Here is a 27,851-nt window from a genome sequence, read left to right on the forward strand (position 1 = left end):
ACATTTTTAGTGTATTTATTTTACTCTAGGGTTTGTTCTTGATTCATTCCAGAATCAAACAAAACATAAGAAAAAACCTAAACCAACCTAAGCCTACACTGCAAATTGTCTTTCTTCTCACTATTGGCTTTTTTAAGCATAAACCATTTTTTTCTGCCTTGCAAGCTCTTGTCCTGGAAACACAAATGTTGTATTTTTCAAAAAGAAGAAAATAAAATTGTCCGTGCAGTACATTTTCACAAATAGAAAGGATAGTTTTAAACTCACTATGCATAAAACCACAAAAAAAATGAATACAAAATGAGCAACGAACAGTCACGCATCAGACGCATCTGTAGAAAGTGACTGCACATTCCCATTAGCCTGACACACTCCTGTGCCCAAATTCTTTGCACGAATGCATGTTGCACTGAAAAGTCATTTTTGTCTCCATTTTGACAGTATTGATCAGACTTGGCTCTGCTTTGGTGTGTGTGTGTGATTTGGCCATCAGGTGCAAAGCAAGAGAGACCCGGCACATCAGAAATGGAGCTTTCTGTGCTCTATTTGAACAGCAGCCTCCAGAATGATTACGCAAACAACAGTAACGTCACCAACCACACCGCTATCACCTACTACCCCTACTACCAGCACTCTCTAGCTGTGGCTGCCGCCCTGACCGTGGCCTACCTCTTCATCTTCCTGCTGTGCATGGTGGGAAACGGCTTGGTGTGTCTGATTGTGCTGGAGAACCGGCGGATGAGAACAGTCACCAACCTCTTCATCCTCAACCTGGCTGTGAGCGACCTTCTGGTGGGCGTCTTCTGTATCCCCACAACCCTGGTGGACAACCTCATTACAGGTAACACACACACAGGAACAAGAGAGAAATACCTGTCTTAATTCTGTCTTCGGCACTCATGACAAAAAGCATACCCTTTGAGCATCTCTCCACAGAGCGGATCTCTTTTATTACTATCTGGTTTGCTCTTATCCTCTGCATTACGGAGGCTTGTGCATCAATCCCACAGTTCTACATCTAGTGCTAATTCTCATGCAGCACTGACCTATTCTGACATTCACTGGCAGCAGCACATATGTCAGTTCTTACGTTTGCTCTTGCTATTGAACTAATTGGCTCTCCAGAACTAAAGGCTCTGCTCAAACACTGGGTTCGGGTCAGAACAGCAAACGCTCTTTCTGAGCACATTTGGCTGATTGGCGCGTGTCCTTGCTTGCTCTGAGCAACTGGATTACCTTTGTAACACAATGAGGACAAAAACATACATTTTTCTGCAGGCTGTTTTCTGGGGCAGAGCATGCCTGGCCTTGTTATTTCAGTCAGAAATGTTCTTCTGCGAGAGATATTTTTGAACAGTGTTTACAATGAAAGTCTCCAAACTGGACTTTGTAGCGTTCGTTGTTGTTGTTGGCTAAAACCTAAACCGAAATACTAATGCAGCAGCCAGAAAAACATCAAGTCTTTTTGTGCAATGGTTGCTGTTAGCAGTCTGGAAGGATTTCCATGCCTCTTGCCAACTGTAAATAAAGGGAAACAGGGAAAATGTAATTACCAGAAAGCCACCCTGCACACAATACCCCATAAAAGACCTTTAGCTGGAGTAAGTATTTAAGCTCGTTAAGTAAGGCTGGTAGAGACTTCACCACACCAACGTTCAAAAGACGAAATGCACTGACGGCCAGCTAGTGTGTGCTAGTCTTTTCAACAGGCCAATTGCCCTCACACTCCACCAGTGGTTTCTTTTCACTTGCACTGTCTTTAAAAGGCTTTAAAAGCATATAAATGCAATACTTTGAACAAAAACCACTAGTATGCACTGGAAATATTACAGCAAGAAACTGGCCTTTAAGCCTCTACAGTGCACTTAGGACTGAAAGAACATACATTTGCTTAATGTGGAGCAAAGTTGGTCTGTCTCTTTCTGACTTTCTGAACAACCCATATAGTTTTCACAAAATGTTCTTTATAAACTACCCACATGCTTTTTTTGATGAAACTACTGTTTAGTTTGCCAAACATATTAAGTATTGATGCACCTGTTTTTTTATTTTTCTCTGAAATAGCTGTTTGCTTGTTTGCCTGCTGTGCTCTGGACACAAAGATTACATTCTCCCTCATGCTGCTACATTGTTTATAATATGTGCCTTTTTTAATACTTCTGATTGGTCCATTTAGCAGACCATTGTCTATGGGCATTCTTTTTAAATCTCCTGCTTCTATGTGGTCTGTCCAAATCAGATTTAAACTCAAAAGGATATTTAATGTCCAATTAGTTACATATTCGTTAAGTAGCCATATAATAAGCAAGATAATGCACAGCCAGACAGTCATTACCACAAAATGGTTCATGATAATACAAAATCCCAATCATTCTGCGTTTTTTTTTTTTTTTTTTTTTTTTGCGATAATGACTGCACATTATCCTTCATGTTTCCTTCATCAACCCTCTGATAAAGCTACGCTTGCACACTATTATAGAGAACTGTCTCACTGAATAGAGATGGTCACTTCCTAGAATGGATATAAAATAAACACTTTTTCCCCTGAAGTACACAATTACCGTAAACCGCATTAGTACATCTTCAGGTTCTATACGTACTCCAAGATCTCTTTTACTACTTGGAAGTACTTTTTTCTAGCTACATGCACATGTACATGCATTTTTGCATATCCAAAGTGACTTGCATTTCATTGCATTCAAGGTACACTATATTGCCAAAAGTATTGGCGCCCCCTTCTAAATAACAGGTTTGACTGCTTTAGTAATTTCCATGAGTACAAATCTTAATTTTTAAGCATATAATGGTATTTTAGGGAATTGTGTGCTTCTACTTTTATAGCAACAATTTGGACAGGAGTCTTTTCTATTCTAACATGACAATGGCTCTGTGTATAAGGCAAGGTTCAAAAATAAGTCAGTGTGGAAGAACTTGACTGGTCTGCTGTGACTTCAAATACAGAACCTTGAGGCAAAAACTCATCTCCAAACACTGATGACTTGTGCATATGAATACAGTCATTTCGTATAACCTTCTGATTTTAGATAACTCCAAAACTGTTGCAGGAGAGATGAAAATACACATTTTAAATACATGAATTATTTTCCATCTTTGTTGCCACAGTTTTGGAAGGCCTTTTTTTTGTTCTAAAGAAGGGGGTGTCCCAATACTTTTGTCCGTATAGTGTATGTTCATGTCATTGGTGTTTGTTGGTGAGTGTTTAGATCAAGGTCTGTATTTAAAGTCACAGAAGACCAGTCAAGTTCTTCCACACTGACTCAATCAATAATTTCTTTTTGAACCTCCAAACTGTTGCTATAAAATTAGAAACACACAATTTCCTAGAATATCATTATATGCTTAAACATTAAGATTTGTACTCATGGAAAGTACTAAAGCAGTCAAACCTGTTCAGTGGAAGGGGGCGCCAATACTTTTGGCAATATAGTGTTATTATCAATGAATCATAATTTCTGATAGAAAACATTGTGTGCACCTATGATGTAGTGGAAGAGTAACACAATTGTTTATTCTGGACTAAGATTGCATCCTTCTCTTGTGAATGGCCTCCAGTAAGAACCGAACTGGACGTATTGATCGATTTCTTCATAAGCATGGAATCGCTGTGAGCTACTGATGCTTCACAGAGAGACCACAAGACACAAGAGCTAACTGGTCACTGGTCTTCTATTTTTTCTCTGTCCAGTCCAGATGTCTAAATGTCAAGGTGTCTTCAAACCTCCCATCCTGGCTGTCTAAAGTCTGTACATTATGTTGCTGGAATAGGACCACACAGAATCTGTCAAAACAGTGGTTTTAATATTAAAAGAGGAGAAGGAATTGAACAAAAAGTTACAGTACAGACTTTTACATTGTTACAAAAATAAACAGACATCTATTTCAAATTGTAAATTAATGCTGTTCTTTTGAACTTCAGGTGCCATTGTTACATGCTACATGTTTTTTCTATTATAACAATAATAAATTATGGATAACTACATGCATGTAACCCTAAGCCAAACCCTAACCAGTACAAGTAATATTACTCAGTACTTAAATCTACAATTACACTGTAACAAGCGTCAGTGATTGTACAGTTTCCCAAGGAATGCAAGAGAATCTGAGTACTGTACCTTGAATACTTCGATAAAAGCATCTGATAAATGCATTGCTGCTAATAACTGCTAAAATAACTGCTTTCCTGACTAAAAATGTCAGTGTAACTTGATTATGTCCATAGCGAATAGCATTCCAATATTATCACCGCTTCTCCAAAGTATTATTAAAGATAATTCCACACTGTATGAATATGCTGAATGACTCATTACCGCTATATGTGAATCATTTCCCACTGAGTCATTCTGGAGAAATCAGTATTGTGAGGCAAGGTCAGGAAAAATGAGGGCAGCTGAAGCTTGGGCTTGAGGGAGACCGTGTTGTGAAGTAAGAAACAAACAAACCCTGCATCTTCCTGCCAAGCAGAAGTAGTTGCAGAACATGGATAAGATTGAGGAGAATCTTCTTTAACTCTTCTGATATTACAGTTGCAGCATTCAGCTGAGACATCCTGCTGATAAAACGAGAGGACTGTCTACATTCAGCAATGTGTGTGTGTGTGTGTGTGTGTGTGTGTGTTTTGAGGTGGTTTTGTGTAGCACAATTTACCTTGTCAGTCATTTGATATGTTTTTCTCTTCCTCCAAGGTTGGCCGTTCACAAACACAGTGTGTAAGATGAGTGGTCTGGTGCAGGGCATGTCCGTCTCTGCCTCGGTGTTCACGCTGGTGGCCATCGCAGTGGACAGGTCAGTGCTGTCGTCACAAGGTTGCATCTCACAAAAACAGCTTTTCAAAAGCCAAATTCAACGAAAAGAAATAGGAAAGAATTAATATTTCTACTTTTTTGTTTTGTATCGTTACATTGTTTTCATAGCTATTGGGCATATTTCACTTTCTATGTTTTATTTTTATATATATATTAAAGTGTAATTTATTTCTGTGATTCACAGTTGTATTTTCAGTATCATTACTCTACTCTTCAGTGTCACATGATCTTCAGAAATCATTCTGATATGATGCTTTGCTGCAAATTATTGTTAGTACTTCATTATTAATCATGATTCTTATATTTTTAGTGTTCTATCTATGTGTACTAAATAGTCTTAAACTTTTATAATAAGTAATATACAGTATTTAAATAAGAATATATATATATATAAATACAGTGGAAAATATGACTAATTTAGGAATCTAATGAGAGTCAATATGGGGGGAAATGTGGTTAGTTGCCATAATAATAATAATAATGCACAAAGAATCTTAATGGTTCTAAGAAAGCCTTACTTTTCTTTGTTCAGAGTATAAACTCTTTATTTTCTTTTTCTTAATCTGATTTTGGGCTGAAATGTGATGTCAACATTGTGAGATTAGCCCAGTAAGTGGGCTGTGAATTATGCTTATGTTGAAAAACGTCAAAACATTTTTTTTCTTCTTTTTTTTATTTACCACTTCTCTGGTCTGTTCAGAATATAGGTTTACATAAAGATATATAGATTTTTTTTTATGATGAAATAGAGTGAATAATAAGAGGGGGAGTGAGACGAAAACATTTCTAATGAAGAAACTGATTGCAGAAAAACACACTTGTATGGAGTTTATAACACTGTTCTGATCTCCTCCAGGTTCCGTTGCATTGTGTACCCCTTCCAGCCCAAACTCACCCTGCCGGTGGCCAAAGTGACCATCGTGATGATCTGGGGGCTTGCGGTGGTGATTATGTGTCCGTCGGCGGTGACGTTAACCGTGAAGAGAGTGGAGCATCACTACATGGTCCACGATGAAGACTACAACCACACATACCCGCTGTTCTCCTGCTTCGAGAACTGGGCCAGCCCACAGATGAGGAAAGTCTACACCACCGTCCTGTTTGCACACATTTATCTCATTCCCCTCACCCTGATCACGCTCATGTACGGACGCATCGGGATCAAACTCTACACCACCTCTGTGATCTCTGGGAACGATCATCAGGACAGCGCACAGTCTCACGGAGCCCCGCAGGAAGGAAGGCCGCTCATTTCCCAAAAGAAGATCAAAGTGATTAAGATGTTGAGTGTGGTGGCGCTTTTATTCACGCTTTCCTGGCTGCCTCTCTGGACGCTGATGCTCCTCACCGATTACGGGGGTCTACAAGAAGACGAGCTGGATCTTCTGAGCAGCTATGTCTTCCCATTCGCTCACTGGCTGGCGTTTTCCAACTCGAGCGTCAACCCTATTATCTACGGCTACTACAATGAGAACTTTAAGAGGGGATTTCAGTCTGTGTGTAGAACGCATTCGTGCTGCTTTGACGGGATGAAGGCGAGGAGCAGACCGCGACGGAAATCAAGAGGAGATGTGAGAGACCCTGTGGTCAATTCCAACCCCTTGGCTTTTGGTGGAAGGAACCGGGTTTACACCGACGGCGATGGGAAGGACTCCAGGACTTGTCTGGAGTTGGAGCACAGGAGAACAGCTCGGCTTTGTGATAACTCGGTCTGCTCAAACGAAACAGGATCCAGCGCAGGATCCGGGATAAAAGGGGTCACGAACCAAAAAGGGTTTCAGATGGAGGAGGCAGAGAAAATAAGTCCTGTCAGGGTGGGTAAAAACCAAGCTTGGGACCAGTAGATGGATTATTCATGCCAAGAAATGATTCCACGGATCTTTAAATGAATCAACTGGACGATTCGATCAAGTTTGTCATATAAAGGTGCTTCACGATGCCAAAGAAGAACCCTGTTGTCTAAATGGTTTCATAAAGAACCTTTAAAATCTGAAGAACCTTTCTGTTTCACAAAAGCTGCTTTGTGGAGGTTCTTCAGACTATAAAAAGGTCAGAAAGAGACGGTTCTTTGACTGTATGGTTCTTTGTGGAACCAAAAATAGTTCTTCTATGGCATCGCTGGGAAGAACCTTTTAAGCACCTTCTTTTTTTTTTGAGAGAGAGTGTAAAGTCCTAAAAAAATCTCTTCTGCAAAACCAATTTCATTTTTAGACTCTGAATCATTTCGGTGACCGAGAGAGCTCAATACACTGAATGAATGAGCTTTCCATTGATGTATGCAGTGTTACGATTGAACAGTATTTGAAATTATTTTAAAATCTGGAATCTGGGGGTGCAAAAACATTTAAATATTAAGAAAATCGCCTTAACAGGTTGTTCAGATGTTCTTAGCAATCCATATCACTAATCAAAAATTAAGTTATGATATATTTACTTTAGAATATTTACAAAATATCTTTACTTAATAAAAAAAAACTGGATAATTTTGACCCATACAGTACAATGTATTGTTGTCTATTGCTACAGATATAGCTGTGCTACTGATGACTGCTTCTGTGTCCCAGCCATGTTCGTCACTTTGCGTTTCCCGTAAACAGGTGGTCTGTGTTGTGTTGTGAGCATTTGCATCATGTGTGTTGTCAAATTGATGAAGATATTTCTTAATGTGCATGAGTTTTTAATGTGCAGCGCATTGACCTCTCTCGGCCACCATAGAATCAACTCCTTTTTCTACAAGAATAACATTTTAACTCTATTTTGTTTCAATATGCAATGTTAAAAGAGGCTAAGGTTGTTTATAAAAAAAATATTGTATGGTATTTTATTTGATTTCAGAGATTCTACTGTATATAGCCAAATTGTGCCTCTGTAATCATCTGCATTAAACTTCAACGTTTCGACTTAATTAGGGTTAGGGTTTAGGTACTTTAGTACCTTTAAGTGTACATATAAGTACCAAATTGGTACAAATTACTCTATTTTGCAAAGTGCCCCAGTGACAGCTTTTATATCTTTATTTTTTTTCTTTTTCTGAGATATCATGCCAAAACTGTCACGCACCTGTAACCTAAACATTCAACAGGACAATCTGTGGGCTAATTGGTGAAGGACTCCCTTTAAAACGTTTTAATCTTTGCTGATATTTGAATTGGAGTCCAAACTGTTTATCTCAGCTGCGCTCACCGAATGGGCCGTGTTTATGTTTTCTCAAGACGGACTCGTGCAGCTGCTCAAATGTTTGCCTGAGATGTGCATTTGTCTTGTTTGTGTTGTATTTGTGCAGTGTATGTGAACCGTCCATGCACAATACCAAAAGGGACAGATGCTATTATATTATATTATAGCTACTGTAGAGAGCGAACAGAACATGCAAGAAGATGTTTATATTTTAGTGTTCACTGTGTGTCCTAATTAGTCTGTGCCTAGTGGCTTATGTAAGACATGGCTTTTGCTTTTCTTTAGCGTGCATTGATGTCTGTTCTTTATTTAATGCTTTGATAGCAAGGGGAATTTGCTGTAAATGGACTGTAAAAAGAACTAATGTGTTCAGTTAATTCTATTATCTCTCTAAAAGTGTACATTACATCCACCTATCTATATTTGTCTGTATACCTTCGGTTCATGGGTTTGAAATGAACTGGCCAAGCCCCACAGGAAACTGCATTGGATTTTGAACTGGAATAACAGGAAGACTGCCACTTAAAGAAACTCTGCACAGTCTGATCATAGAGGAACTTTATAAGCTCAACAAAGCATGGTTTTTAATTAATTTTGCCTGTTTATCCCCTGAGTGTAGAGTAATTTTTTTCCCCTGTTTCTAAAAGTTCAATTAACACGATCAAGAAAATGTTTGAAATAAATTAATAATTTTATTCAGGAGGATGCAATGCATTGATTGAAAGTGACAGCATTCTGCTGTCCTTTGAAACATTCTGTTCATCAAAGACTCCTGAAAAAAAGTATCATTTTTCCACAAACTGTTTTTAATATTGATAATATCAATAAATGTTTCAGCACAAGAATAAATCACATTTTACAATATATTCAGATGGAAAATTGTTATTTTAAATTGTAATAATATTTCACAATATTGCAATTTTAGTGTACTTAGATAAATGCATTCATATGCATGAAAGTCTTACTGTCCCCAATATACAAGGCCAAAAAAAAAGTATTTTTCTTTTTTTTTTTAAAAAAAAAAAAGCTCATTAAATTTTAAAAAGCAACTATTTCAAAGAGATACATTCACCACTCCTAGTTTATTATCACACACAAACTCACAAAACAAATGATTTCAGAACAGACAAAAAACATGTGAGGCTGTGAAATGAAACATTATCCATATTTTACTATATTTGTTTCTATGTGTCTTCATTAAATAGGTGAGTTTTGATCACTCTTGTTACCTCTCTGCTGCCTTGGAACTGTATCTATAGAAAAAAAAAAACACAAATTACACCCCAAAATGTCAAAATAATTAGCTTGTCTCTGAGTAGGAAGCTTAACAATTCCTTATAGTTTGAACTAATTAACACAGATTTCCCATGACAAAGTGAGCGTAATATAACAAGACAAACAGAATAAAAGAAGAATTAAGACTTACACTCTCTGACAGTCACAGTTCATAAAAACAAAGTCCCTGTGATAAGCTTAGTAATAATTTGCTTCAGTTTTATATAATTATAAAACATAGAGCTCTCCAGTGGCGGAGCACAGAAATCATCATTATTTCAATATAAAAAGGTGATTGACTATAAAACATTGCACCAATTTAGTGCCTAAAACACAACTAAATTAAATTAAATTCTTTTAAATTGCAATTGAGATATTTGTGAATTAGATCAATTAATGCATATAACAATAACAGTATAATCATTTGTGTATTATTCCTCTGCACCTCCAGGTAGTTTATTATAGGAGCTCACTATAGCTTTATTGATTTATAAGTTTGGATCTGGTTTTCAAACCCCCCAAAAGCCAGAGACATGCAGATAGTGATAAGAACTGGTTAATAATACATTAAAAAATAAATTAAAAAGGCCAGAAGTCAGCAGCACATAAATGCCAGAATGTAAAATTAGTTTTTTATGCATTTAAATGGTTTCACTTTTGTTTGAAAAAAAAATAATAATAAAATAAAGGATTTTGCACTGTGCATTAAATTACAAAAAAACAAAAACAGACATCAAACATCATAAGCTTGTGCCTTATACTGTGTTCTCGAGTTTCACAATATTTTAGTGCATGCATCTGAGAGACGTTCTTTAATGTGATGCTATACACACATGAACACACTAATCACCTTTCTGGTAAAAAATCAGTCATAGGGTCGAAACTAAGATTAATACATCATCTGAAAGCTGAATAAGTAAGATTTCCATTGATGTCTGATTTGTTAGGAGGACAATATTTAAAAAATCTGGAATCTGAGGGAGCAAAAAAAATCAAGATACTGAGAAAATAGGCTTTAAAGTTGTCCAAATGAAGTTCTTAGCAATGCATATTACTAATCAAAAATGAAGTTTTGATATATTTACGGTAGGAGATTTACTAAATATCTTCATGGAACATGATCTTTATTTAATATCCTAATGATTTTTGACATAAAAGAGAAATGTATAATTGTGACTCATACAATGTATTGTTGTCTATTTCCACAAATATACGTCTGTGCTCCTGATGACTGCTTCTGTGCTGCAGGACACAAATAGCCTAAACATCTCACCAGATCACAGTTCACTGTTGTTCTACTGAAGCTCATTAGCCACATGTTCCTTTCGCGCTCGTTTCACTTGCACCTGGTGCTGAAGTACCCATCTAAAAAGTCTCACATTTGATGATGGTTCCTCACCTTAAAAAATGCATTTCTTGAAAATGCAAGAAAAAAAGGGACAAAAACAGCATTTTTGAGAGTGTGGTCAAGCTTAGGTTTCTATATGTCCTTTAAGAAGTAAACTCTTCTGTATTTTGCCCTGCGTTTCGGTTTTATTAAGTAAATCAAGTTACAAAACACTATGATCTACTCTAGTAGTATTTAATGCCACTTACTGGAAATAAGGTACAAATTAGGCCTAAAAAAACGAATAATTCAGTTAAGATTTGTCAGCTTCTTCTGCTCTTTGTGTGAATAGATTGATTAATCAGTGTTTGACATTGACAAGTGTTGTCCTTTGAGATATGATCAGACTGTGCATGTGTGTCTCTCCTTTGACTGAAAATAACAGTTCTGTTATAAATCTGACAAAAAACCCACTTTAGTCTTTAGTTGTTTGAACCATAGTCTGCACAAATGGATCCAATGTTCTGCTAGAAAATTGCTTCAGAAAATCTAAATAGAACTGTGTGCAGTGACCAAAGCCATGTCTTGTAGCTTTCCGTCTCATCATACCTCAGGATCACGGGCTATTTTTGGATAGCATATTAAACTATTTCTGCTCTAATGTGAAACTCCTGTATTCATCATGGCACGATGATCAAACAAAGCACAAAATAAATCACCTTCTTTATTTCTAAGCTGATAAATAGATGGCAGGGTTGTTTGGCATTAAGAAATAAATTCCAATTTCAAATCTATTTCACTTCCTGAATTTGATGCCCTCAGGCCATCCCAGATTTAGACTAATTAGTTTCTTCATCAGAACAGATTTGTAGAAATGTAGCACTGTCTCAGTAACGTATCCTCTGTAGTGAATGGATGCAAATGTAGCATAAACTACTTCCTACTTCCTGTTAAAAACAGTAGAGGACATACTTTGTATACCGTTCAGTATTCAGAAAGAAGTAAACCAGTGGGAACTGTATCATGACAAAGCAAGAATCATTCGCTCAAAGCAAAAGTGCTCACCATTAAATGCAAATGTAACTGTAGTTGGTGTTAATTATTATTAGCTTGTGGCTAATTTGTCGTGCTGTAAAGTTTACAAAAAGGTCTAGTGGCTATGTAAGTTTTCTGATCAGGTTTGTCTGAGCTGAATTTCACTAAAGATGATATGATTTGTTTAGTGTCATTAATTTTGGGTGGAAGATGTGCTTTCTTGTAGACTAAAAGCGTTTGAATATGTGTAGCTCAGCAAGGTCAGTAAAAAGCTTCTGAAGCATTGTGGTTCAGTAAAAGCAAAACCATCTAATTTCGACTGTTTAGAGAATTTGTCTATGATGAATTCAATTCAGTGTCTGAAAATGCTCAATTAAAGCTTAGTAAGCCACCACCTGGCAACGTGACACTATGACACAGTTCAGCATCAAGGTTTGTGTAAGAGCCAAGTATGTTTCCGTTCATTTCTTTTCTGTGTTTAATCCAGCAATTGCCACGCTGTACAATTTGTCACGGAAAGCCTGAGTTGTTTCTTGTTGCTTTGCCTCCTAGCTTACTTTGGAAATAAAAAGAGAATATTGTCCCATAAATATTTGGAATTCATTTACTGCGTATCATGAAAAACTGTAATTAAACACGGTTTGCTTTTTAGCCGTGATTCAGAAAAACATGAAAGGATGGTGACAAATCCTTAAAGTGGAATGTATTCACCGTACATACAGTGGGGTCGTGTTATGAATTATGGAGGCATGTTTTCATGGTTCTCTCTCAGTGGGTTTCAAACGCTGCGTGCTGATAAATCAAACACTTCTACCTGTCTCTCTCTTCAGTCTACAGCTCGGCTATTCATTACTCCAATCATACAGAATTAACTATTATTAGCTGAAATGTTTCAGGAGCTGAAGCTGTGAGGTGATGAAAGATCTGAAATGATTTTAATCACCATGGACAACTGAAAACTCTAGCTATTTGTAGTCTCTTTTTTTGAGTTTAGTTTAGAAAGTTAGTGGTCTGACAGTAAAATGTAGTACTGAATTAGATATAGAAATAATACATAAAAATTCAATAACAACACCCCTGTGTCTGTGGGATATTTCCATCTACTACAGCCTCGGGCATCTAGAATCATTTATTTTCTTTTTTTTATTAATAACTTCAATATTAACTTCCTTAGCATTCTTTCAATTGGAAGCCTAAGGAAACTATTTCTATGCTAATATAGCGTACTTCTCCCAGTGCAGAACAATAAATGGATGTAAGCCTGTAGCTGTATGTTCCTGCTCTGAATGTTACACAAGAAGACACACAGACAGTCGTCTCATTAAAGTGGACAGTGTCCACCAGAGGTGTCCTGTTAAATCCTGGTGTTCTCACAGATGTCATACTCGTGCAAAGATGAGGTGAAGACTATTAGATAATGTGTTCTACATGTCAACTTTCATATCTCCACTGTTCTTCTTCAAACTCTGTAATGACACACACGTTGTTTATCTTACATTCTAAACAGCTAATATATAGGTTATAGATTGAGTTTTTTTATTTATTTAAAATTATAATTATCAAAATAATAATAATAATAATAAATGTATACAAACCTGATTCCAAAAAAGTTGGGACACTGTACAAATTGTGAATAAAAACAGAATGCAATGATGTGGAAGTTTAATAATTCTATATTTTATTCCAAATGTAACATAGAGCTGAGAAAATGTATCATTTTAAGGGAAAAATAAGTTGATTTTAAATTTCATGGCATCAGCACATCTCAAAAGAGTTGGGACAAGACCATGTTTATTTTTCTCTGAGAAACTCTTTCTGATATTGCTCCACTATTTTTGGCCGCAGCATTGGGGGAATTGGTGATCCTCTGCCCATCTTGACTTCTGATAGACACTATCACTCTGAGAGGCTCTTTTATACCCAATCATGTTCCCAATTGACCTAATAAGTAGCAAAATGGTCCTCCAGCTGTTCCTTATATGTACATTTAACTTTTCCGGCCTCTTATTGCTACCTGTCCCAACTTTTTTGGAATGTGTAGCTCTCATGAAATCCAAAATGAGCCAATATTTGGCATGAGATTTCAAAATTTCTAAATGTTATATATATATAAATAATTAATCCTTATCCCAGCTAACAGAACTTTGACTGAGTAGGTTCTCTCAAAGGTTTGACAGTAACAGTAACATTAATAGAATGTTCGTTAAAAATTGCTACATTCAAAGACAATTCAAAAGTAACATCCCTATAACGTTTACAAAATGATCAAATGGAATGTTTCCATAACATTTGTATAACAAAGAAGATTTTAAAAACATTTAAACAACTGGATGTTTTATTCAGAATATCCAGAAATAATATTCTTAGAACATATTTGGTTAAAACTTTATTTCTTTATACATTCTAGTAACTTTGCACCTACTAGATAGTCAGCTATTTCTGCTTACACTTTATTTTGGCAGCACACATTCTACTGACTAAAAGTAACTTTGCAAGTAAATGTCAACTTATTTTATTACTTTGGATGAGGTTCATAAAACATCAATAATTACCATAGCTTTGATCCTAAGTCCAAAAGTTGAAGTTAGAGTAGAGATGATAATAGAGGGAGATTTGATTTTTTAATTAAGAATTATAGAATCTGTTCAGGTGGTTCTGGTCAAAGAGAAAGAAAGATATTCTGCGCAACCTAACAAAATAAACAAATAACGTTCAGCTTTTTCTGTTTAATATTCAGCCTGCTTCTTTGACTGTGAGTGGGCCAATCTTGTGAACACTGGAGGTGCGGAGATTTAAATGTAGGCTGTCACATCTTAATGTCATCTGTTATAAAATTGCATGTTTTGAAATGTGCAGCTTGGTTTCAATAAATGGTGTTTTTCAATATATTTTTTCAAACTACAAAAAGAAAAAAAAAATATCACTTAGTGTTACATGTTCACCAAAAGCCAATTACTGCCTTTGAAATGTCACACGTTCTAAGATCTTACTGGAGTAAGTCATAATGTGTAATCTGACAAGACAAGATACATTTGAAAAGGACAAAGGCAAATATAATTAAAGCACAGTGTGCAGCATGGTTCAAGGGACAGTTCACGCAAAATGAAATGAAGATAGTTTTGATAATATTAGTAATGAAGCCGTTATAGCCAATGACTTCTATAGTATGATGACAAAATGTTCAGTTGGCCTTTAATCCAGTGCCATCTTCTCTTTTTGACAATAACTATACAATTTAATGCAATGATGCTAAACGCAGGGCTTTTAACTCATAGAGTTCCTGAGGAGCAATGAAGGTACATAAAGTAGTCTATGTGCAAAAAAAAAATAAAAATGTAAGATTAAACTAAATTCCAATTAATGACAGTTTTTACACATTGTTGAGAAACTTCAGTATTTTTATATCAGGGGCTCTGAAGGAAAAGGTTGGCCACCCCTGCTCTAATCTAATCTCCTTCTCAGAAAATAACCTGGAGACGTATTTCAGAATTACAGACACATCTTATCTCTTAGTCGCCATGGAAATTGTAGTTAGAATCTATAAATGCTCTTTAACTTGGCAAATCTTAACTTAGGACTTAAGATAAGAAATGTCTTTTATACGGCCCCAGGTTTTAATTAACCAGTCTTATCTTTTTTTTTTTTTTACTTTTTGGTTTCCAAAAATGAGCCAGAGAAGATTTTACAGAAACTATCCACTAAATTGGTACGTTTTTACAAAGTGATGAAATTTCTTGACAAAACTATACATATATGCTTTGTATAGCAGAGATTGTACCAAACACCCAAATAAACTTTGCTATGCAGAAAGTTCAGATTCTGTGGATAATAACAATAACAATCAGTCAAATCTATATCAATGTTCACGTTATTTTATTTCAAGTAAAAATACATTTTTTAATGATTTTAATTTTAGTTAACTTACCTTGGGAGTCACTGCCCTACAGTATAATGCAACAACTTCACAAAAAAGTTATGAAATTTCATTAAAAGTTTGACAATCAGCTATTTCTTGCACACCCCATCTGCTTCATGGGAAACAAACAAACTGGCTTCAAGGATTCTGGATGGATTTCAGTGACCTTGCCAGATGCTCTTCTACCATTCAGAAGAGCAGTCTAGAAGCTTTGCTTTAGAAGTATCATCTCTTTCTGCTTGTTCTCCCTGGAGAGATGACAGTAACCAGAGACACTTAATCATCCATCCTCGACTAAACCAAGAGCTCCAAGCCTGGCATCTCTTAACATCTGGTAAAATATTGTTTAAGAGCAGGGGGAAACACATAAACTCTCCTAAAAAAAACTCCTAAATTCTTAACCTTAAAGAAAATTAGCACATACAGTATTTAAGATTCAGCAGCACTATTTCTGAATCACTAATACACCTTTAAATCATTTTGGGCTGATAACATAATCTGTAATTAAAATAACTGTATACATATTTGAAGAGTTTAGTTGCAAAAACAGATAACTCCACACATTTTAAAAAAATCATGTTTTTTATTTTTTATTTTTGTAAAACGGTTATCTGTTTTAGCAAATGAACTTGTAATTTCTCTTTTTAGAACTTTAGAATATAATGGAATAGAACAGAACAGAACAGAACCAAATAGAATAGAATAGAATACAATACAATAGAATAGAATAGAATAGACTAGAATAGAACAGAACAGAACAGAACCGAATAGAATAGAATAGAACTGAATAGAATAGAACAGAACCGAATAGAATAGAATAGAATAGAGTAGAACAGAACCAAATAGAATAGAATAGAATAGAACTGAACAGAACCAAATAGAACAGAATAGAATAGAACCGAATAGAACAGAACAGAACAGAACAGAACTGAATAGAATAGAATAGAACAGAACAGAACCAAATAGAATAGAATAGAATAGAACAGAACAGAACAGAACTGAATAGAATAGAATAGAATAGAACAGAACAGAACAGAACAGAACAGAACAGAACAGAATAGAATAGAATAGATGTGAACAGAATAGAACAGAATAGAATAGAATAGAACAGAACCGAATAGAATAGAACAGAACAGAACTGAATAGAATAGAATAGAACCGAATAGAATAGAATAGAATAGAACCGAATAGAACAGAATAGAATAGAATAGAATAGAATAGAATAGAATAGAATAGAATAGAATAGAATTTTTACTAGTGGTCTCGGAAGTTTGGAAACCGACTGTAATTCTGAAAATAAGCAAAATAATTAGCATACTGCAAAGATATGTCATATATTGGACATGGTGCAATAATGGTGCAAACAATAGATTTTCGAAGACGTGGCAACAATCGCAGCCAAAAGCAGGAAGCAGAGAGCGAGGGAGTGAGAGGGACAAATGAGGGAGCGAGAGGTTAAATAAAAGAATAAGTGAAAGGACAGAAGTGAAGACGTGTGTGTGCCGCAGGACAATAGCTGAGAGACTCCCTCCGTCAGAGACTCATCTGTTAGAGCTCACCTCATCATCTCTGATGGACCTGTACAGCCTCCAGATTACAGAGGACAGCAGCTTCAATCACAATAGACTTGATAGCTAAAGAGTCTCCTGCAGAAACAACACAAATATCCCTATTAAGATGATTGCTCAAATCAAACACAGACTGATTGGCTAATGACGAAAGGAAGCTCTTCCATTGAATCACATGCGCACAAAGCCTCTCGAGTTATTTGTGCTTGTTTGTCTTCCGCCGCAGCTCTCTGTCGTAGAATATATTTCTCCTTGAATGACATTTTGGTTAAAGGGAAAATATAGCAGCGGTCAGTTTGACATTTATTATGTTCTGGCCGATCGCTTATACTTCACCCAAAAATGAGAACCTCGACCTCAAACCTGTATTTACAGTCACTTTGACATGACTGGCATTGTTTGCAGAGGATACTGAGTGAAGATCAACATGTGCTTTTACTCATAAGTGTTTCCTTCACACACACACACACACACACACACACACACACACACACACACACACACACACTATTAATGAATCAATTAAAGTCTGTCTCAGGCAATTAGTGAGCTCTGTCTCTTCTTCTGTGCTCCTGTTTCTTCCCATCTTAACCTTCTCACATCATTCCGGTCTCCATCTGTGTTTCTCCGTCCATCTGGCTTCTAATTTTCACCTTTCGCCAGTTTTATCAGTTTCTCATTCCACACTGCTGCAGGAAAAAAAAGAAAAGTTTCTGGAGATGTGTCTTTTAAAATGTCCTGGTGACTGGACAGTGAAGAGATAACTTTTATCACACGAAGGCATTACAAACGGCATTCATTTCTGTGCTTCATGACAGGAATTCAAATGTCATAAAGACTTTTTAAAAGCTTTTGAAAGCTGTGTTGTTTGTTGTGAAGGCACTAATTTAGTATAATGTCACCAAAAGCATAAACCTACATCAACTGAACAGAGTGTTTTTGGTACATTAATATAAAACGTCTGAAACTGATGTGCTTGGCTGTGGCCTCGGGGAAAGATAAACAATGAATATTAGTATTATTTTTTTTTTATAATAATATCCCAGAGAAAAGCTGTAACAAATGTCAATCATCAGTTTTTTATACTTCAGGTAAAACAACACGCAAATTTGTTAAACTTTAGTGTTAACTATTTTAATAGGTATTTTCATATCCAAAGCCTGACAAATACACAGTCTAATAGTTATTTGATAGGATTTCACCTTCATATCAGATTTATATATTAACCATATATTAACCAAATATAAATATTCATATATTAACCAACTGATCCACAATAAACAACATTTTTTCGTTATTTTTTTTTTACTATTATATATATATATATATATATATATATATATATATATATATATATATATATATATATATATATATATATATATATATATATATATATATATATATATAGTTTTTATTTTTTATTTATACTTTTTATTATTATTATTATTATTATTTATATATATATATATATATATATATATATATATATATATATATATATATATATATATAATAGTAAAAAAAAAATAACGAAAAAATGTTGTTTATTATTATTATTATTTATTTATATATATTTATTTATTTATATATATATATATATATATATATTTTTTTTTTTTTTTTTTTTGTAGCAACTAGAGGGTGAGCAGATCATAACAAAACATTCATTTTTGGAAGAATAATCCATTAAAAAATATTAATTTAAGTTTTCTCAGAGTCTGTCAATAAAGACCCTACAGAAAGGATAATATTATGATTTTTAATGGACAAGATAGAGGTAATCATGTATTATGTCACCAACAATGTTATCTCAGTGCATGAAACGTGCATAAAACATCGATGAAAGCCTTTCAACTCCTCGTTCCTCAGAATCCACTGGTGTCTGTCAGACAAAGGCACTCAAGTCAGAAATGAAGGGATCGACTAAAGTCAGGTTAAGCCAAACTCTTACTATAGCCTTCTTAAACTGGTAATCACAGATACAGAGTGTGCTGTTTATCTCTTACACTCTTCCATAGCTCTCTCATCTTAAAGAGATCGACTAAAGACCTCGACACATCCCATCTTTCAGCTGTCTGTGCCAGCGAGCTATAGTAATATTGTTGTATAAGGCATGTGTACGGTTGCTTTTCAGATTTGGGGTTTGCTTGCTTACTAACAATGTCTAACAATAGATAGATATACATAACAGGATTCAGTCATTTTTGCCAATCTGGGAATTTTTCATTGCATTGTAGAGACATCCTGGAAAAAAGTATTAGAGGGGAAATTGAAAAATTGAGCATTGAGTCAGCGACACAAAAGGGAATGCATGAACAGTGCACCCTGAGTGCAGTGTAAATCGCTTCGGATAAAAGCTTTGTCAAATGTAACCGTGAAAGAAAAATATCTAGCTTGTACTTATTTGAGCAATGCATAAAACCTGGTATTATAAGCACTTCCTGTGTTTGCCTCTTTAAGAAGAATTGCTTCATGTATTCCCCAAACTGTAAGTCGCTTTGGATAAAAGCATATGCAAAGTGACTAAATGTAAATGATTTAAAGTCTAGGTCTGGAATGAAGGTAAATTCATATTATACACATGCATAAAAACATTTGAAAAGTAATAAATGAAAGTATAGTAAAAACATTTCACGTGACCTCCGTGTTACAATAGAGCATCTATAATAAACTATGAAATAATAATTTAGTAAAATGTTTAGGGGTTGTTTTTGTTTTTTTATACCAGTAAAAATAATGTTTTAAACCAAAGATTTCAAATTAGACGAATGTTTGAGAGAACAAAAAAGTACATATAATTTTTTTTTTCAGAAATTAAACATTTATTTTAATTAAATTTTCAAAGCCATTTATGCTTTTTTTTTTTTTTAGATAATGCATTTTGCCAATTTAATTATGTGTTTGTTTTATAATTGCTTTACATTTTTTTAATGATTTTCTAGACAATTAAAAATGGGGGGGGGGGGGGGTAAATTAGAAAGCATGTTCCATGTTTTTTATAAATATATATATATATATATATATATATATATATATATATATATATATATATATATATATATATATATATATTCAGTTTGATCTTGTGAGGTGGCTGATTAATCTTTTCTGAAGGTTAACCTACTTTTAATTAATTTACCATCTTTTTATTTATAAGAAATACTTCAAGGTCTTATTTTTAAAGAATTGCATTAATTAATCATTTCATCTCAAACTTCTCATGTAGATGTTAGCACTAGAAGCACAGTTTTAGCTTAAAGAAGAGATTTTTACTGCAGAGGGATTGAGCGTCCAGTCTGAAAGCCGAAGGTGACAGTGTCAATGAAAAAGCGTTTTTACACTTTCATATAGTCAATCCTCACAGCTGGGACGTTTCGTTCCCCACAGCATACAGTGCAAAAAGGGAACTGTCCCTTATATAATAGCTTTATTTTCAAATAACCTCCACTTTCACATGCAAGCTGCACATCTGTCAACTAAAGAAACACCAAGACATTGTGTTCTTACACATGCACAGACACACATGAGCTTTCCTCTGATTCAGATTCGCAAAATGTTAATAAGCACATTGCGGGAAGTGAGCGAGTAATTATCAAGAGGACAACTGGCAGTAAGTGAGAGGAGAGCTAAGATTGTCCACATACCAAACCCAGTAATGTTGAACTAGAAGGTTACCAAAGCACATCTTTCCCAGTCATTAACCTCTTCTAATGATTCATCTGCATGGCTGCATTTCTCACTCCAGGAGATGATCCAATCAGCCCATGAAGGAGGAATGAACCTCTCGCTTGCACTTTAACAGATTGCGTCAGCAGGTATACATTAATTAAATTCTGCTCATGGCAACCTATCGCGCTTAACAAAATCACATTGTGAGCAATAATGCATCACGAAGCATAAAGAGTCAACAGATCAGATCTACTAAGAGAGAGAAACATCAACCAATCATTCCGACTGATTTCTGACAAATTTCAAGATTTGTTCTCGGACTAAACCCACATCAGGGAATCAGAAAGCATGTCTTAAACTATCAGTTATTGCAGTTATTGTTGCTGTACAGAGAGCGTATAGAAGAAGGCAGAGGACTGGTTAATAATCAGTCTCTTTTCAGTCAGGCTTTTCATGATCAGAAATGCACTGCAATGCCTTAAAGCTTTCCATCGCAGCCCGATCAATCCTAATCCTTGTTTTGATTATGAAATTGCTTTGTTTTCCTTTTGTTTAATTTAGAAAAAGTCATTAGGATACAATGACAGAGATAATGTCGATGTTCTGATCAACAGTGGCTTGCAGGAGAAGAATAACAAATAGCATATCATCCCAAGTGAAGCTGTGTTTAGAACTCATTTCTGAGCTTTTTCTTTTTTGCAGTTACTTTTAACCATCTCTGTTCACAAGGTGATTTCAGGCCATGATCTGTACTTCTACTATACCTTTTAAAAGTCTGGGGTCAGTATTTATCTTTCTTCTTCTTCTTCCTTTTCAGACAAAGTCACCTAGATAAAACTTTATAAATTAGAGCATAACCTAATCTCTCATCAGCTTTGAAAAATGTACAAAATCTCTCATATGCTGTTTTATTTCTGCTCAGATGAGATTGAACGTGCTTCACAAAGAGTTGCTCTAAATGTTAGATGCAATATAGATGTAATATAAGTCTCAGGCATCCCTAGAATGTCTCTGTGGAGTTTCAGCTTAAAATATCCAACAGATCATTTATTATATCATTTTGTAAATGCCTAATTTGAGCGGAAGCAGAAACATGCCGTTTCCGTGCATGTCCCTTTAAATGCAAATGAGCTAAACACGTGACTAAGTTCTCTTTCCTGTCTTATTGCTCTTAAACTATCAAATACTGCACACACATGTCTGTACAACAACAGTATGACTTTCACGTTTCACTATCATTGCAGAAAGAAAATATACAGTATTCAAATGAATGTGTTTTCATGCATTGGCACAGCATTAAAATAAACATCAGAAAGGATTTAATGATAGCAGTGAGTGGCCCTCCATGCATTATTCCACATGCACCTTCTGTTTACTTGATAAACTATCTGTCATCCAAAAGAAGACACATGGGTCCATTCAGAAGCCTTGAAATGACAAACTGTGTTTCACAGTCATCTTTCTGTTTGTCAGCAAATAAAAAATTCTCCTTTTCCAGTTTATTTGAAGACAGGGCTTCTTTTAAAAAAAAGGTTTTCTTTGTGTGAAGAGCATTAATAATCTAAAGAACCTTTTGTGCATTTGAAAGGTCTCCTGAGTGTTAAAGGTTCTTTATGTAGAACCACAGACAGCTTGTTGAGGAAAGATGTGTTACGATTTCTCAAAGCGATCAGATGTATGATTTACAGTTGGCATATTTATTATTAGAGTCCTAAACATCTCAGAAACACTAAAGCAATGCCTGAGACGGTTTGCAAAAGCAAGACCCTACTTCTCCTGCAAACAAGTCACAAAATACAAATCCACTTCTGTTTATTCTGTTGACATAAATCTATCATTTTGAGCCGTGCATCAAGAACGAGCGAAGCTGTAAGTGACAGTACGTGATGGTTTTATTCATAGAGACAAGACTGCAGTGAACTAAAATACTGGGAGATATTTCTGCTCCTGTTCGCTAAACAGTATACGCAGACCCTCTTTTCGTGAGCTGCCATCTGCCGTCTTATCGTGTGACAGCTAATGCAGGGAAAGCTGGAGGATTGCTGTCCGTCTGTTTAAGAGATCCTCAGCTGATGTGAATGATGGCACATGCTGGAGAAATAAACCGGTTCAGTCTGACTGATTGGCCTGTTCTGGAGGTGAGAGAGAGGCCTGTTAAACACAGACACTGCTCTGTTTTCATCACGAGGCTTGCTTCTGCTTTTCCCTTCTCTAAAGCTTCTTCTCCTCAACCGTCTAGAATTATACGGTTCAGTTAAATTCAGTAATTCCATGCCAAAGGGTTTGTTGCATGGGGATGAACTTCTTCTTCTTCTCTTAATCCTGGGCTCCAGGCTCCAACTTTCCAGCGTTCAGCCCTAGTTCTGTACTGAGTGAAATAATCATCACATGTCAGAGCTCCACTGACTCCTGCCAACGGATTGAAAAGGCTGGAAACTGGCTCGTTTTCCCCTGTGTCCCATCATTATGCCTCAGCTGTAGGTGTTATCATTATTCTACCTTACTTCCCAGTCTCTGTTTTTAATCTCCCAGAGGATCGCAGCGCTGGACGGATCTGCTCAGGTGTCTTTCCTCAAGTGTGTGTGTGTGTGTGTGTGTGTGACAGAGAGAAACTGCACACCTGGCATCAACAAGAGCCAACACCAGGCACTGATTTCATTGCCTTCATAAACGCATTTAAAGATATCTAAAAACAGGTTTGTGCACCTCTATTCTCGAGAGGGAGCACCAGTGTGATGATTGTACGACAGACACCTGCTGATAGCTGAGACTGTCACTCACGCTGATGAAATAATCACCGCAAGATTGCAACGGATATGATTCTTCAGCGTGGACAAACATGTTGTTTCTAAATTGTGCTTGCTTGAATTAATGTGTCAAGGAAAACAAATATAAATCACTAATAACGCACAGACTGGAAAACATTACAGTGACATTTCCTTCGGCATCTTATGGTCCATAAAACAAATATTAATCTTCATACAGAGTAAATCTGCATTCAGTGTCATTTAAAATTAAAAATAGGTGCATTTTTTGGGTGGGAAACTTTTTTTTAAGCATTCTGAAATTAACTTTTCATTTCAACTTTTCACTTACACTTGCCATTTTGTAAGATTTATTTTATGTTTTATTTTTATTCATTTTTTTTTTTTTTTAAGAAATTCAAGGCTGTATTTTATGATTCTGTTAAAAAAAAAACAGTAATATCGTGCTTTAATTTTGTAATTATTTTCTATTTGAATATATCTTACATTATTTTAACAGCAGCAGTGTCACAAATTCTTCAGAAATCATTTTAATGTGCAGATTAAAATGCACGTTTCTTATTATTATCAATCTTGAAAATAACTCTGCTTTATATTTTTGTTTTAAACCATGATACATTTTTTAGGATTCTTTGATCAATAAAGAGTTTATAGGAACAGCTTGGATTTGGAATAGAAATCATAAGTATCTCTACAGCAGATTTAATAAACTTAATGAAAGAAGATTTAACTGACACAAAACCTGTGATGCGTATATTAAAGAGATATTAAACAGAACAATTCTTAGAAAAATAATGCACATCCAATGTGACTGCATTACATTTTCTAATAAAAGCATATATTTAATTTTCCTTACATAAACGTTTTTGTTAAAAACTAATTAAATTATAATTAGATGTTTTTAAAAATCCAGCCAAAAGAGTCAAGTCCTCTCCATATAAACAAGCATTGATCTGGTCACATGAAAAGTCCTAGTTATAGTTTGTTTAAATCCATAACATTAAGTATGAGCAATATTAATTACTGTAGCAAATAGCACTAATTAATGCACACACATCTGACAATGCTTTAAAGGTATATCAACATTAATGCTATATCTGTAGCAACAACACATTCTGCTGTGATATGTTCTCAGGATTATTTATTCTTGATCAAGTGCATATCACATTGCACAAGCAAGAAGCTGGAGCACAAACAAACATAATCAGATTTTAATGGATGCAGTGCCTTATGAGCAGTCAACGAAAGCCAAGGTTCATCTGATAATAGCATGACGCTTTGAACAGAACCGTCTCATTCTGGCCCTTTCTGAGTTTAGGGTCACCTTTTATGAGATCCTTCATCAAATACCTGACACACGAGCTGAAGTGCACACTGAGATCATGAACATAGACCTGAACCGGCTACAGACCTTTAAAACACACTAACTGAAGAGTTTTCCAGGAACACCAATTAATTCAAAAAAATACTACATTTTGTACATTTGCAATTTGAATTATTGTCATATTGACCCAAAACCTTCTGAACTATATCATACTGCATCTGTTTCCATTGTGCAAATCTATCCTAAAGCAAGACAATATAAAGGAGTAGTTCACATGGAAATAATCTGACCATGGTTTTACATCGTTTCCTCACCCAAACCTGCAGGATTTCTCTCCGCTAGTGCAAAACAAGATTACACACATTCACTCTTCAATCATATATAATGGCATCTAATGGGAGTGTGTTACAGACCATTATCTGTTTCCTAGTACTACATTATTGTAAATGTAATAGTACTATAGTACTCTCTCTCTCTGCGAGTTATGAAAGATTATTAAAGGAGACCTATTATGCACCTTTTTACAATATGTCAAGTCTCAGGTGTTTCCAGAAATGTGTTATTTATCATCTGTGTCCATGAAGATATTTTGGGAATTTTCTACCTAGAACTTGTTTGATTAGTAATATGCATTGCTAAGAACTTCATTTGAACAACTTTAAAGATGATTTTCTCAATGTTTAGATTTTTTTGCTCCCTCAGATTCCAGATTTTACAAATATTGTCCTCCTAACAAACCAGACATCACTGGAGAGATGATTTATACAGCTTTCAGATGATGCATAACTCTCAATTGTAAAAAAAAAAAAATAAAAATAAAAAAAAATAAATCACCTTTGGGTCTGGTTTCGTGTTTCAGGGTCAAAGTTGGACAAGAAAATGATCAAGTTGCCCTTTAACTGATAAAGCATACAGAAGTGCAGGTTTAATAGTGTCCTCATTTGAAACCAGCTCTTAAAACTGGTTTAATTATGGATTTGACATTTTAGAAAACAATTAAATGTTAACTTAGTTTTAATTCTCCAGGACACAGAAGTAGTTAAATCTGAAAGAGAATAATAGAGGCACAGGTTCATTTTGAGAGGTATTCTCAGTTTAGTGCCTAACAGTGATCGTCTGGTGCTCCGTTCAGTGAAGCGAACCAAACTGGGCAGAAAATGTGCGTTTTTCTTTATTTAGTTGTGTATTTTAAAATCATGCTCTTGATGTTCCTTTTGAAAGCCAATAATTCTCATATAAAACCACATTTGATCCATTAACCGTGCACCTGCTGAATGCAAACATTAATTTCTAAAAAACCTTGCACACATGCAACATATTCAAGTATAAAACAATCATTTCCCCACGATATCTTTTTCATCACATCTCAAATCATTCAGCAGAGGAAGACATTTCAACATCTGACTCTATAATATTTTCAAACTTCTTGTATAATTAGATTAACTGATGCAAAATAAAAAATAAAAATAAACCATTCTGTTCCTGGAGACCTTCAGCTTTATTTTTCTAGTTTTTTAACACATGCATTATTTTATTGCACGCTCCGTTTCCTTGGAAACCACGGATATATCGAGTTATGGTTTTACAATTATTACGTTCTTAGTTTAGATGATTACAACTGCAATTCTTTTCAGGACTGATTTGCTTCTATTAGTTGAACTGAAATGTAGTGACAGTAAATTACACAAGCTGTAAAAATCAAGTCCTAATGATAATTTATCATTGTCAAAAATGTTTATTTCAACACAACACTCTATGAACAGTCTTTGAGCGTCCTGCACACATCTGGAGTGTGTTTCCAGAGATCTTGCTAAAAACAAGCGAGTTAAAGGTAATTTCTACTGTACTTCTGCCAAAAGCATCAGCTTCGCTCGTCTAGAGAACTTCTGAAAGCCTCAGCGGAGCAGACCTGATCTGACCTTAAATATGCATGAGTTATTGTCCACGGAGTCGTCCTCGAATAAGAAGAGCTCAGGAATACTGAACAGGAACGCTGTTAGATATTCACAAACTCTCCAGATCAATTCCTGGAAACTAGATTCAGGAGCGTTTCAAGATGCTACAACCAAAGCATTTAAGATGCAGATGTTTGTGAGGATTACACCGTAAATAATGAAAATAATAGAGCTTGCATTGAACTAATCCGAAGTGTTCAAGAGTCTGTTCTTCACACAGAGCTATCGTTTAATGTGGGATATAGTGCATGAATCACATAAGCGCACACTTTCTAAACACTTTCCCAGTTTTCATTTTCAAGTAAAATCTTTCTTAGTATTAACATCTGTCTGAATTACTATCGTAACTACAACAGTTCAAATGTTCATTCTAGCGGTCAACCACATTCTTAAACATTGCTTAAACCTTTGGATCAGTGTTTTTTTTTTTTGACTCTATCCGTGTAAAAGTATATAACCGTCTAGGACGACCAAGCAACATGAATGATTAGATATTGTGCACATGTCATTTCTTAATCCCAGAGCCTGCAGTGTTCATGTATAGAAAATAAAAAGAGAAATCTCAGCCGGAGGAATATTTCTGTGCTGTTTGCAGAAGGTTTCTTATTGAAAACTCCGACAAAATGACACTCACTCGATATTTGCTCAAAGAAAATTGCACCTTGCAGCTTTTTGGAGAAACCCTGGCGTTATCCAGACGATAAACTGCGACGCACGACTCTGATCAGCCACGGAAACATTCATCAATAATAAATATCCCAGAAGCGCTGAGAGAAAAGATGCGTTCAATTTCACAGCGTGAGGCTCTTGCCATCGAACGCTGATGATTTCACCGAAAAAGTGCCAAAGCAATTAGTAGAACATGTCCTTCATCTGTATACAGCAGGCTTGTGTGTATTCAGATTGCATTAGGAGATATTATACACAACCTCCAGTCCAGCACTCAAAGCCAATCTTCCTCAAATCATCAAGTTAGTCTTTAAAAAGCTTTCATCTTGACAGATTTCTCCAGAC

The 27,851-nt window shown here is 35.4% G+C and overlaps 1 protein-coding gene across 1 annotated transcript; it reads left to right on the forward strand.

Moving 5' to 3' along the window:
* The first annotated feature begins 534 nt into the window (after positions 1–534).
* On the forward strand, positions 535–12,227 carry LOC127957190 (neuropeptide FF receptor 1-like). The gene is made up of 3 exons (XM_052555599.1): positions 535–841; positions 4,704–4,803; positions 5,680–12,227. The coding sequence occupies exons 1-3, from the start codon at positions 691–693 to the stop codon at positions 6,665–6,667; spliced, it is 1,239 nt and encodes a 412-aa protein (XP_052411559.1). The 5' UTR covers positions 535–690; the 3' UTR covers positions 6,668–12,227.
* Positions 12,228–27,851: the final 15,624 nt, after the last annotated feature.

The sequence above is a fragment of the Carassius gibelio genome, chromosome B5 (genome assembly GCF_023724105.1).
Source record: "Carassius gibelio isolate Cgi1373 ecotype wild population from Czech Republic chromosome B5, carGib1.2-hapl.c, whole genome shotgun sequence".
NCBI classification, from domain to species: Eukaryota; Metazoa; Chordata; class Actinopteri; order Cypriniformes; family Cyprinidae; genus Carassius; species Carassius gibelio.